The 12825-nt window shown below is 36.7% G+C and overlaps 1 protein-coding gene across 3 annotated transcripts; it reads left to right on the top strand.

Annotated features, from left to right (window-relative positions):
- Positions 1-2221: 2221 nt before the first annotated feature.
- On the top strand, positions 2222-12673 carry LOC120012691 (transcription factor SRM1-like). 3 transcript variants are annotated; one of them, XM_038864127.1, is made up of 3 exons: positions 2222-2354; positions 4463-5247; positions 11800-12673. In XM_038864127.1, exons 2-3 carry the CDS (start codon positions 4862-4864, stop codon positions 12317-12319), a joined length of 906 nt encoding a protein of 301 aa, XP_038720055.1. In that variant the 5' UTR covers positions 2222-2354; positions 4463-4861; the 3' UTR covers positions 12320-12673. The 3 variants fall into 3 exon arrangements, with proteins under 3 accessions (XP_038720055.1, XP_038720057.1, XP_038720056.1); XM_038864129.1 differs by having other exon boundaries at positions 2331-2354; positions 4641-5247; XM_038864128.1 differs by lacking the exon at positions 2222-2354 and adding an exon at positions 3618-3836.
- The last annotated feature ends 152 nt before the right edge of the window (positions 12674-12825 follow it).

The raw sequence follows: 12825 nt of genomic DNA, 5'->3' as shown, positions 1-12825 counted from the left end.
TTAACGATTAGATTTCATACAATTATTGCTTAGTTAGGCTAACCTATATCATTATAGAACAAATCTTTAGAAGATACAACGAATTAGAAATTAATTATATTCTTTTTGAAACAAGGATTTGGGGAGGGGGTAGGATTCAAACCCACGACCTACTAGGTGAGTGATCCCTTATATGTAATGTGATTGTCGTTCAACCAACGACTCACTTGCAAATAAACCCTAATTATATCCTTGGAGTGTATTTAACACACTAAAAAGGTATAATAGATGCCAAATTAGATTTTTGATATCTAGAAGAAAACAAAAAACATTTACTAATTTATCAAACAATAATATTTGTATAAAATAAATTAGTCTTTGAAGGAAGAAGGAAAACTACAGTGGGCATTACAGAAGACACCTTGCTGTACTTTTATTACAGGCACATTTGATTTATTTTTTTTATTAAATCGTCATATTTGTTGTCATCGAGCTTACGACTCTAATGATATATTTTTTAATCCCAGACAGAATTAAATTGACATAAAAGAGACATATAAAATTAGAGTTTATATCCAACTATACAAATTTTTTTTTTCAAAATTAGAAAAAAAAATAATGTTTATTTAATACTATACTAAACCTTGTTTGCTCCAAAACAAGTCAAAATACTAAATTAATTTTTATTTATGGACATCGTGACACAAACATTTGAAAGTTATACATATAGAAATATATATATAGAAATATATATATATATACACATCAATTCTCCTATAAGTACATGAAGTAAGGATATAAAATAAAGACTGCTTTTTCACCATTGATTTAAGTGAAATGATTAGTGGGTTCACTGTTTTGAATCTATATATTCCAAATCAATGGTGAAAACGTGTTTACTTATTTTATGTCCTTACTTTGTGTATTTATAGGAGAATTCCTCTATATAGAAAAATATATCTATAAATTATTCAATAAACTTTCTAATGCTCATTAATGGTTAACTTTTGTATTTGCCCTGACAAATTACTTTGTCAATGATTATTTGGTTGAGGGAACTACATTCATTTTTAGGCAGTAAATATTGTCTGAATTTCTATATTTGTTTTCTTGCTACAAGATAATATATGAGCAAACTTTGAGAACTTAATTATTAAAAAGTGACCTACAAGATTAATCAATTTGTGGGACACACCAAATTTGGATTTTGTTCACCAAGAGGGACCTACTATAGATCATGACCATGTGCCTTGTTAGTTTTTACTTTGTAATGAACTAATCATGTGGTCAACAATCATTGGTTCACTTGGGTATTTTGACAACTCTTTTTTTTTTTAATTTTATTTTTGAAAGGAATTGGCAACTAATTATTTACTATACCGATATTTATCTAAATTGAAGTATGTAAAATATCACATTATATGTGGGAGAGGCGTTTGAGTTGGTTGGGGTGGATTCTTATAGTTCAATTTATCATATTAGTACTTTCTAATTTGTTTTAATTTTTTTAATATGACATGTCTAGGGTTCTTTTGAACTAAATTTAAATATATAGTTCAATTCTTAGAAATAATAAAGCAATTTAAGTATTTAGAGAATATGGGGAGGGGCCGGTGCATTTAGCATCGAGATATCGTCAATTGGTGTACCAAAAACATCTAAAAATTTTGAAAAATTGATAGATGTAAAATATAAGTGATTTCAATTGTTGGATTTTAAATTCATCTTAAAAATCATGAAAACTAAAAAATTGTTACTTAATTTTCATATAGAGTTTTTTTTGATGAATTTATTTTTTTTTCAATATTAAATACATTTATTTATAATTTTTTTCTAAAATTTTTAAAAAATATTTTGATTCACCGATTGATCACCGACAGACCCCAAAAGTTAAAAAGAGGATAAAGTGCATATACTTTATTTATTACATACAAAAACTAGATTTCATTTTACTTGTATTAGGATGAAACATAAGATATGTGTTGATGATGTTCCCAAGAACATGAAATAGGGAAAATTCTAATTGCTGACATCATGATATGGATATATACACAATATGTTCCTTTTCTCATAATTCCAAAAGTGGAAATTAAATTTCGAAAATTGATTATAAGTACTAAAATAAAAAAAGGTTTAATACTTGAATCTAGAAAGAAATAAGAAAAAACAAAAATAAAAATGGATAAAGAGATTTTTACTTGTTTTAACATTACAAAATTGGATAAACAAGAAAAACGAGTAGCAACGGTGTAGACGACTGGGCATACAATGAATGGCCTCTTGACTCATTTGCTCTCAAAAAGAGGAAAGCCCACCATTGAAGCCATTTGAAGGATGGAAACCTTGTTTGCTTTCCTCATCACTGTGTGTTGAAGGTAATCAATTTCGCAGACTGACCTATACATACAAAATACTATTTATCGTTTTCTCTGCTACTGCTCATGGTTGTCTCATATACTGACAAATTAATCTTGTTTTCTTGTCTTGAATTCAAAGAAAAGGAAAGAAAAACCCAATCCTTCTCTGCTGTTACATACCCTTTTTTTCATTTTACTTTTTCAGAAATTAATGGTTATTGCAGATTCCACTGCATGGCAACTTGGAGTGAGCCTCTTTTTTATGTCTTAGCTGTCTTTATATGGAGCAAGTAGTTGTTGGAGATGGGACCAATTGACCCCATCCTGCTGCTGCCTATTGCACCACCTCCTTTCTGTGGTTTTTTCCTCATAACCCGTCAACATCACTCAGAATTTCTATGCCCGCACTTGTAAATTTCAATCAAATTTAGGTCCTTTCTTCAAAACCCAATTTCAGCTGGTACTTCTTCTTTATTGGGTTTTTTTTTTTCTTTGGGTTTATGTGGTTGCTGGATATTCCCAAATTTTTTTTGTTCTTATCAGTGTTTTGAAAACCGGACCGGACCGGCCGGTCGGACCGGTCCAACCGGTGACCGGCCACTTGTCCGGTCCGGTTGAGGTGCCAGAACCGGTGATTGGTGAACCGGGATATTTCCGGTTGAACCGGCCGGTTCTTCGGTTGAACCGGTCAGAACCGGACCGGTTCTGACCGGTTCGGTCATTTATTAATGTTAATAAAATATTTTTGAAATTTTGTTATTTGTAGGGTTTGAACTCATGACCTTTTGTTCATTAAAAAAAGTTTTAACCACTAGGCTATGAGATTTTCTTTGTTTAAAATGGTACTTTATTTGAATATATTGTATTTTTATGAAGTTTTCTTACATATTATATGCATATAATATAAATATATATATAAATAATTCATTACATTAAAACCGGTTCGAACCCGGTTTGAACCCCGGTTGAACCTTTGAACCGTGAACCGAAGACTTTTCCGGTTTGATGACCGGTCCGGTTTTAAGAACCTTGGTTCTTATTAGGGTCATAAATGCGGTTTTTTTTTCTAATGCGAATACACAGTGAATTGTTATTAGTTTGGAAATTCGAATTGAGATTTGACATTAAAGGGCAGACAGTGGAGTGTGATTTGGCACAGTAAAGGTTAGATAAAAAAAAATACTTTCTTTGCTTGTATAATCTTGTCTCACTACATTTGGAAGTTAAGTTTTGATGGGGTTGGTTAAAGAGTCAAAATCTGGATAGTGCCTGTACTATGATTTGTTGGTAACTTGGTATTCTTTCATTTTATGGCGAATTGTTTCTTTTTTTTTAATCATTCTTTTGAGAGGGTTGGGCAGTGAGAGTGAAGGGAATCTGAGGTGGGTTTTCTTTCATTTTCTCTTATTGAAGAGTTGGAAATTCAAGGGCTGTTGATGGAGGTTTAAAACCTCAGGAAACTTCGTACTTGTATTTTCCAATCCGTAGTAGAAAAACCAGGTATCTATCATGTCCTTTTGACTGATATAAAAGGAAAGGTAAAAAATTGTCAAAATCCCACTTTTATTTTTAATGACTTGATTTTGAATTTCTATTTGATGTTGTAGATTAGCAGTGCAAATTGGTTTGGTTGCTGATTCATGTGTTTCTGGTGTAAATAAGCAAAATCTCTAAGATTATTTTTACTGTTGGGTATGAGAAGTAATAATCAAAACAAAAGAATAGCTGCAGTATGTACAGTAAAAGTTTTTGATTCTTTTGAACATTGGGATGGGGTAGTTGTAGCAGGAAAAGTTTCTGTGGGCCTGTGCTGTTAAAACTGTTGTTTTCAAGAACAAATTGTGGTTAACAGGGTTTTTTGTTGGCACTAGAAATGGCATTTTTGGATGCTCTTCGTTTAATCATCACAGAATTCTGGGCTTTTATTCTTTGTTTGGTTTATTCAATGTCTCTTTCACATTTCACAATCCAAAACCCTAATTACCATGGTTCACGGTCACATTTAATCTTTAGAATATATATTTCAGTAATTGCTCACACCGCCATTTATTGCATCTTGGGTTTTATGGTTTTCAGATATTTCCCATGGTCTAACTGAACTTAGCTGCCTTTTCATTTATCAATAGGTCAGCAAGTCACAAGAGTCCAATTTTTGAATTGTGGAAGGAAATCACAATTGCATTTTCAACATACTCTCTGCTCAGTCTTCTATGATTTTTGTGGGAGATGATCTCTGGTTCAGCTCCCTTGGCTTCTTCTGAGTTTGTTTGTTTCTCCTCTAAGTCCTCTTGCTTACCTCTGCAGCCTGACTGGTTCTGCCTTCCAGCCATGCTTCTAGTCCCCAATTAAAAATCAGTTTCAAGTGATACTGGTAAATCTGCTATCAAGATCCGTTTCTCGAGGAGTACTCTAGAAAGTTCTTAATTTTGGTGGGGGTGTTGATAGGCAAGTATATATACTTGGAGCAGTTTGGTAGATTTCTTCTTCTGGTGATATTCTGGAAATTGGGATTCAAACAAGGCTAGATGACTGTGGATGAAGCTGACTGTAGCTCTGTGTGGACTAGAGAGCAGGATAAGACCTTCGAAAATGCCCTTGCCACACATCCTGAGGATTCCCCAGATCGGTGGGAGAAAATTGCAGCTGATGTACCTGGGAAAACTTTAGAAGAAATCAAAGAACATTATGAGCTTCTAGTGGAGGACGTTAACCAGATTGAGTCTGGATGTGTTCCCTTGCCTAATTATACTACTTCTTCAGAAGGTTCACCGAGCCATGCCGGCAATGAAGGAACTGGTAAGAAGGGAGGTCATTTTGGGCATTATAACAGTGAATCCAATCATGGAAGTAAAGGCTCAAGGTCAGATCAGGAGCGCCGGAAGGGGATTGCTTGGACAGAGGATGAGCACAGGTGAACTGAGTATTTTTGGTTACTTGATTAAAATTTTCCCTTCCCTTTGTTGATTTGCATAGTTCCACTTGCATAAGCTTAACTCAGATGCTAAATATTGGTAACTGTAGCTTTACTTTTGTGATGAGTGTGTCAATAAATTTGTGTGCATTTTATATGCTTTTGAAATTAAAATTATTTTTGTGGATAAATCTTGTTTGCAACTTTGCTCTAGATTCTTATTTCTTAAGCTTGCTTCTCACTAAAGCAGTTACTTTCAGGTTATTATTGTTGATTAAGTTGTACCCCTTTATTTTCTTACACAGACCTTTTCTTCAAAGCATCGCTAAGTTTATTGCAATCCTACCAGTGGAACCCTGGGGTAATCCAAGTAATCAGCGAAAGACCAAATAAGCATGTTATATGACACAAAAATGGGTGGATTAATGGGATTTATTTATTAGTATCTGTGAGAACTGAGAAATATCTTATTCTGGCAGTTATGTGGTTAGTATGTATCAGTCTTGTCCTAAGCTTTGCGATAACCTTTTAATAAATCTTCAAGAAAACTGAAAATGTTAACGCTATAATATCAATCCTCGTTGGAAGTTGATTGAGATGCTAGTTGAAATCAACCGATTGATTATTGTGTCTTTAGTTGAGGTTGTTTCTAGAATTATGAAAATTTTCTACTTCAATGTCTGCATGGGTTGACATGATGTTGTGAAACATAAATCAAAAGTACTATGATAATTTTGGTAGGTATGTAGGTAACTGAAGCATACATAGCTTGACGTGGTGACATTAATGATCTGGTGTGATGAACACCATTTCCTGCCAATTTATTTGTGAATGAAGGTACATATGTTTAAGGATCCTTTGAGGAACCTTTGGTGGTATTCATTTACTTATGCTAATTTTCTTGCCGAAATTTGGTATTTGATGTTATGATCTGGGTTCCGGAAACCTAACCTAGTGAACTATCAAATGTTGTAGCACCATATTGGAATTGGGAAATTGATGGGTTCTAATTTAGGGTTTTGAGGAACTAAATGATAACCTTCCATTTTGAGACTTAAGCATCAGATTTGTTACAGTAGGAGCTTTGGATGTTCTGAAACAACTCTTGTGGAGGGTTGTGTGTGCTGCCTGCTTTTGTGTAGTTGTATGCCTTTCTTTTGAATTTATCTCCATTCTCATTTTGTTTTCACATAGTAGAAGTCACTTTCCTTCTCTGCACCTTCGTAAGTATATTGAGTATAATTCTGCAATGTTTCATAGCCTGTTGACCATCATTTGACATTTTATTTTGTATTATACATTAATTGAGTTGCTTTATGTGATGTTACTGTACATTATTTTTTCCCCCGACAGTCAAGGTGTTTCATGCCATAAAAAAAAAAATCCTTTTTTACCAAACACGGACATCACATAATATGGCATTCATGGTTACTGTGACTTCAAATGTCAAGTTTTCAATGCTTTTAGTATTCCTTTGTTCTTGTTATTACCAATCGGTTACCCTTCATCTTTGCACTCTTAAAGTTTGGTACATTCATTGTGAATATCATTTTTTATGAGGACTATTTGCACCCTCATTTAACTAAGTACACCCCATTAATCCTCTAAAAAGATGAGCACTATTTGCACCTCTCACTTAACTAGGTACACCCCAATCTAAATAAACCTGAGCTAAAAACATAACAATTATGAGTACACCCCTATTTGTGTTTTTCCACAAAAACACCATTTGCACCCCTTGAACCTTAATTCCCAATCTATTCTCTACACCACCGTTAGAAACCCTAACTTCTCTCCACCGGGTCATGGCTTGATCCAGAGTTGTATCACTTGATAAGTCAGCTCCAAACGAAACAATGAGTTTAGACAGACTTTCTTGTTGGTCTGCTGCAGAGAATGAGTGTTGCCAGTGGGTTGGTGTCATTTGCGACAATATGACTAGCCATATAAAAGAACTTCACCTTGGTAGTCCTCTTGATTATGATTCAGAAAAGCAGACTGAGGTTGAAGCTTTTTGAAGCTGCAAGTTGAAAGGTAAGATAAATCCTTATTTATTGAATTTAAAGCATCTGAGTTACCTGGATTTAAGCTACAATGACTTCGGAGGAACTCAAATTCCAAGCTTTATTGGTTCCCTCAAGAAAAAGTTTCGAGGTCCTAAAGTATATTTTGGTGAAGACTCAGTCGAGCACTCCGGCGAAGACTCCATCGATTTGGGGAGTGATGTTTGTCTACGTAAAGGAAGAAGTAGAATGATAGAATGAAGAGGGAAGAGAATTGAGGCAAATAGTAGGGTCAAGTGGGGTGCTATTAGATGAGGTTTTTAGAGGGTTAATGGGGTGTACTTATTAAGTGAGGGGTGCAAATAGTCTTCATGATCCTCCAAAAACCATCATCTAATAACATCCCATTTGACCCTACCATTTGCCCCAATTCTCTTCCTTGCTCATTCTGCTTCTTCCCTTATGAAGACAGAACATCACTCCCCAAATTGACGGAGTCTTCACCAAAATATACTTCAGGACTCGAAGCTTTTTCTAATCAATAAAGCTTGGAATTTGAATTCCTCTGAAGTCATTGTAACTTAAATCCAGGTAACTCATATGCTTTAAATCTAACAAAGAAAGATTTATCTTACCTTTTAACTTGAAGCTTGAAAAAGCTTCAACCTCAATCTGCGTTTCTGAATTAGAATCAAGAGGACTACCAAGGAGAAGTTCTTTTACATGACCAGTCATATTGTCGCAAATGATACCAACCCACTGGCAGCACTCCTTCTCTGTAGCAGACCAAGAAGAAAGTCTGTCTAAACTCACTGTTTCGTATAGTGCTGACTTCTCAAGTGGTACAATTCCGGATGAAACCACGATCCAGTGGAGAGAAGTTAGGGTTTCGGATGGTGGTGTAGAGAAAGGCTTTGGAATTAGGGTGCAAATGGTGTTTTTGTGAAAAAACACAAATAGGGGTGTATTCATAATTGTTATGTTTTTAGTAGGAGTTTATTTAGATTGGGCTGTACTTAGTTAAGTGGGGTGCAAATAGTGCTATCATTATTTTTTTTTCTTTCTATTTGTTTCTTTAGTATCATTCCTTGGTTTTTTTTTTCTTTTTTGAGAAAGAAAATTTTTTACTAATGGTATCGAGGGGGTGCAACCCAATGAAGGCAGCAAAACAAATCAAGGTCTAAGCCTCTCAAAAATATTGGAACAAGAGATTTGAGAGCCAACTATCCAAAAATACCCGAAGCGGGCACTCTTTGTCCTGAAAGATTTTAGAGTTACGCTCTTTCCAACTTAACCAGCAAGTGATTTGAAGAATTGTGAACAAAAAATTTTGCTTGGCCCTTTTGGAAGCAAGAAAGTTCCATGATTCAACCTCTGAGGTCAAGTTACCGCGGGGAACCCAATCAACCCCCATCAGATTCCAAACAGTACCCCATACTTGTGCAGACCAGGAGCAATGCAGCAGGAGGTGAGAAACAGTCTCCTCGTATAGTCAGTGATGAGTGCTCATGAGCATCAAATTGCCCATTATGCCAACAATAGAGATTCAGTGACCAACAATGCCTTAGCTCCCACTAGAGAGATTCCAACCCAGCAAGTTAACTTATTGGGTTTATTGGCAAAAAAACTAATCTACATGGAATTAAAGGGGGAGGTATTGGGTTCAAACCTCATCTTATGCAATTTTAACCCCCATTTATTGTTGCCCCAAGTGAGGGCCTTCGTGTCTGTTTGTTGTGGCCCCAAGTGAGGGCCTTGTATGAGGGTAGTCATAGTGTTGGGCAGTTGGATTGACCATCCCACACATGAGGGGAGTGTTAGAGTATGTATAAATGATGTGAAACATCCCAACCCAACAAGCTGACTTATTGGGTTGAATGGTAAAGTAACCAACAATTCCTTAGCTCCCACTAGAGAGATTCCTTTCTACCAGAATGCTCTCTTATTTCTATTCTCTTTAGATTTTTCCACTAAAGAGATCAACTGAAGGTTTACTTGAGTAATTTATCATATTTCTAATTCCTAGTCTAAAGGTTTACTTGATGTTTCCTATTTACTTCTCCATTTGTCATTCTCATGCTATTCTTCTCCAAAGCTTCCTCACTCTTAGCCGATTCAAAAGCTACTGGAAAATGAGTCTTTGGAAGTGTTTCAGATGCACCAAAGATCATGCCCAAACACCACCTTTTGGCAATGACAAACCTTTAAACAACTAATGGGGACCTATCTTCCGATTTAGAAAGCTACATCTAGTCAGGGAGTACGTACTTCTAATAGCTTTACTAAGAATTAGTGTGCTTACATATTGCAAGTATGCTATGCTGTAGTTCTTATAGTTGATTATTCATTGCCGTGCATCAGGTGCGTGAACTTGGACTGAGAGATGTGGCTAGTGAGAGCCAATCAGTGTGCGCTTTGTAGCTTTTTTCTTGGGTGCACTATGCAAACCCATTGAGCCCGTGACAAATTAATTGCCAAAATAAACAGGAAACCCATAGTGCATAAAACTAGAAAGAGATTGTAGTGTGCTTGGTAGTGAGAGCAGATCTGAATTCTGAACTGAGTGGGGTTTACTTAAGCTGGGTTATAGAGATATGGCTTGGACTTTGGAGTAAAAGACTTAGGCACACTTTTATTTTAATGTTATTAAGCTAGTTAGGCAAAGTACATACTATCACTTTGATGGTTTTGTGTGGACAGCCAATGGAGCATTTAATCATTGACAGAAGCTTGGGTAACATCAAGTAACTATTGCATCTTCAAAGTGAAGAGGAATGTATAGAACCCAGTGATACTGTGGAATAGAGCTGTTAATAAAGTCCAATGGCATTGACATAGAGTTCTTTTGTGCGGACAAGCAAGGTAGAATGATTTTGTCTTTATGAACCCCCAACTAGAGATGGAATTCCAGAACCTAAACAACTCAGTTGAGAGCTCCGTGACTGGTTCAAGAGAAGGTCCACCAATGATTGATAGGCCATTCCCCCCTATCTGTCTCTTGATCCCTCATTCAACTAATCCGTTGTTACTGATTCATTCAAGGCATAGACTCCCCACTTCTTTGTCTTATTAGCGCAGGTGTTCGTCAACGAGAAAAGCCGCTGAACTTAAGACTCGAGTTGAGAAAGAGGGCTAGGAGAGGAGGGCTTTCAGGGACTGGGGAAGACGGGTGGATTATAGAGCTAGGGGCGGATCGAAGTGAAGAGGAATGTATAGAACCCAGTGATACCGTAGAATAGAGCTGTTAATAAATTCCAATGGCATTGACATAGAGTTTTTTTGTGTGGACAAGCAAGGTAGAATCATTTTGTCTTTATGATTAACTGGGTGACCATTAAGGCTACTTTTGCAACTTTTGTGAAGAGGAAGTTTAGAACACTGTGACACTTTATGGGAGTTGTTCAAGGAGTCCAAAGGCATTAACATATAGAAAAATTTTGTGGAAGGCTGTAAAATACTCAGCTGGAATTTTGTTGATTGCAGCTAGATAGAGAGACTAAGCCATTGGTAGGCAATCTGATGTGAACAGAAAGAGTCTTTCATAATCAGGGCAGGAATTGTTCCCTTGAGATCTTTGAGATTATCGTTTTCTGACACCTACAACTTTAGTGTGCTTTATTTGAATCAAGGCCTCTTAGATTCCCTCTGATGGATGGAAACACGTAGTTTATGCCTTGCATAGATGGTGTTCTGATATATTGCTTTTGACAGATTGACAAAATACTAGGAAAGAGATGTATAGGTCTGCTTACATTTCACCATGTGTTCCTGTCTAAGCATAGATGCTAAGGAATGACTACAAAGAGAATTTTTATGATTTCATCAAGTGTCATACCGTAGAGGGACCTTGATTCTGAAATTTTCAGTAATGATATGATTGGCTAAAACAAGGTCTGTTGATGTAATCATCACCAGGATGTGGTCTGTGTGGATAAAAACAAGAAGTCGTGGGTTCGGATGGGATAATCATGAGATTGTATAGCTGGCATTTAGATTTTGCTTTATCAAACCTTTCTTGCCACTACTGCCGTGCTTTACTGCTGTGCTTGTGTTTGTCTAAGGTGTAATCCATGCGAGTTCAAGTTCATGAGGATCTCTACCAACTCAAACATGATTGCGTTGATAACTGTCATCTGGTCTTTCTAACTACTCTCTCTTTTCGGGCATCAAGTGTCTGCTTCCACCGTCGACACTGAGTTTGTGCCTTGGAATTCAGAATTCTGTCTGAAGCAACTATAGTATGGTAGGATTTGGACAACTCTTTTCTATGTAGACCGGCTTTGCATGTTACATTTTGTCCCTGTTATCTCTTTTTGGATTGCATACTATCATGTGATTATTGACGCTATCTCCTCAAGTCTATGAAACTGTATGGCTTTAGTTAAAGAAGTTGGCAGGAAAGAAGCACCTTTGTTTTCTGGAACGAAATTGCAATTGTTTGTTGATACTGAATCGCTGTTCTTTTTTATGTACTCTTCGTTTAAGTGCGACAACTCTGGTGTTTTGTAGCTTCTTGCGGGTATACTAATGTGTTGCCTTCCATGAACAGGTTGTTTCTTCTTGGTTTAGATAAATATGGGAAGGGTGATTGGCGAAGCATATCTCGAAACTTTGTAGTGACCAGAACACCTACCCAAGTGGCAAGCCATGCGCAAAAGTACTTCATTCGTTTGAACTCGATGAACAAAGACAGAAGGCGATCGAGCATCCATGACATTACCAGCGTTGGCAGTGGAGATATTGCAGCACCTCAAGGACCCATCACTGGTCAAACTAATGGTACTGCTCCTGGAGCTTCATCTGGAAAGTCGACCAAACAACCGCCTCAACACCCTACTGGACCCCCAGGTGTTGGCATGTATGGTCCTCCGAGCATAGGACAACCTATAGGAGGAGGGCCCCTTGTTTCAGCAGTAGGCACTCCCGTGAATCTTCCTGCCCCTGCACACATGGCATATGGCATCAGAGCTCCAATGCCGGGAACTGTACCTGGAGCAGTGGTTCCTGGTGCACCAATGAACATGGGTCCTATGACGTATCCAATGCCGCACACAACTGCTCATCGGTAATGCACTTTTAGCGGTGAAATGTGTTAGTAGACAGTAGGCCGTCAGCTTGTCATCCTGAATAAGATTATGGTTTGGAAGCACAAGAAGTCTTATTTCAGGTGTCATTCGCTCTCAAATCTCAAATAAGCCATGGGGGAATAAAATACATGCATCTGTACAGGCAACTTATCAAAAATTTCAGAGCATTTTATGGATAGGGAAGCATTCTGCTATGTTTTTGGTCTTTGAGAACATTATGAGAGTCGTAGAAGCAGTCAATATTAAGAAATTTATTGCAAACTTTGTAAAGAGCCCTTTTGTATTTAGACATCATCTGTCGCCATAAATTTAGTTGAACGATTATTTTTTCCCCAATGTCTATTGTCATGCATGTGAAATAATGGTGTGCAGTAGTGCCTATTGCATAATGTGTTCAACAGCCGCGCATGCAGTAAAATCTGTAGTTTACTGCGGTGCTCCGTTCAAAATGTTTATTCATCAATCATATTGTCTATTTTGAGTTTGTC

The sequence above is a fragment of the Tripterygium wilfordii genome, chromosome 13 (assembly GCF_013401445.1).
Source record: "Tripterygium wilfordii isolate XIE 37 chromosome 13, ASM1340144v1, whole genome shotgun sequence".
NCBI classification, from domain to species: domain Eukaryota; kingdom Viridiplantae; phylum Streptophyta; class Magnoliopsida; order Celastrales; family Celastraceae; genus Tripterygium; species Tripterygium wilfordii.
This window is presented reverse-complemented; position numbering and strand designations above follow the sequence as displayed.

Coding starts and splice junctions, on each gene's coding strand:
- LOC120012691 (XM_038864127.1), top strand. CDS start 4,862: ATGACTGTGGATGAAGCTGACTGTAGCTCTGTGTGGACTAGAGAGCAG. Junction 5,248..11,799: donor TGGACAGAGGATGAGCACAG/GTGAACTGAGTA, acceptor TTCCATGAACAG/GTTGTTTCTTCTTGGTTTAG.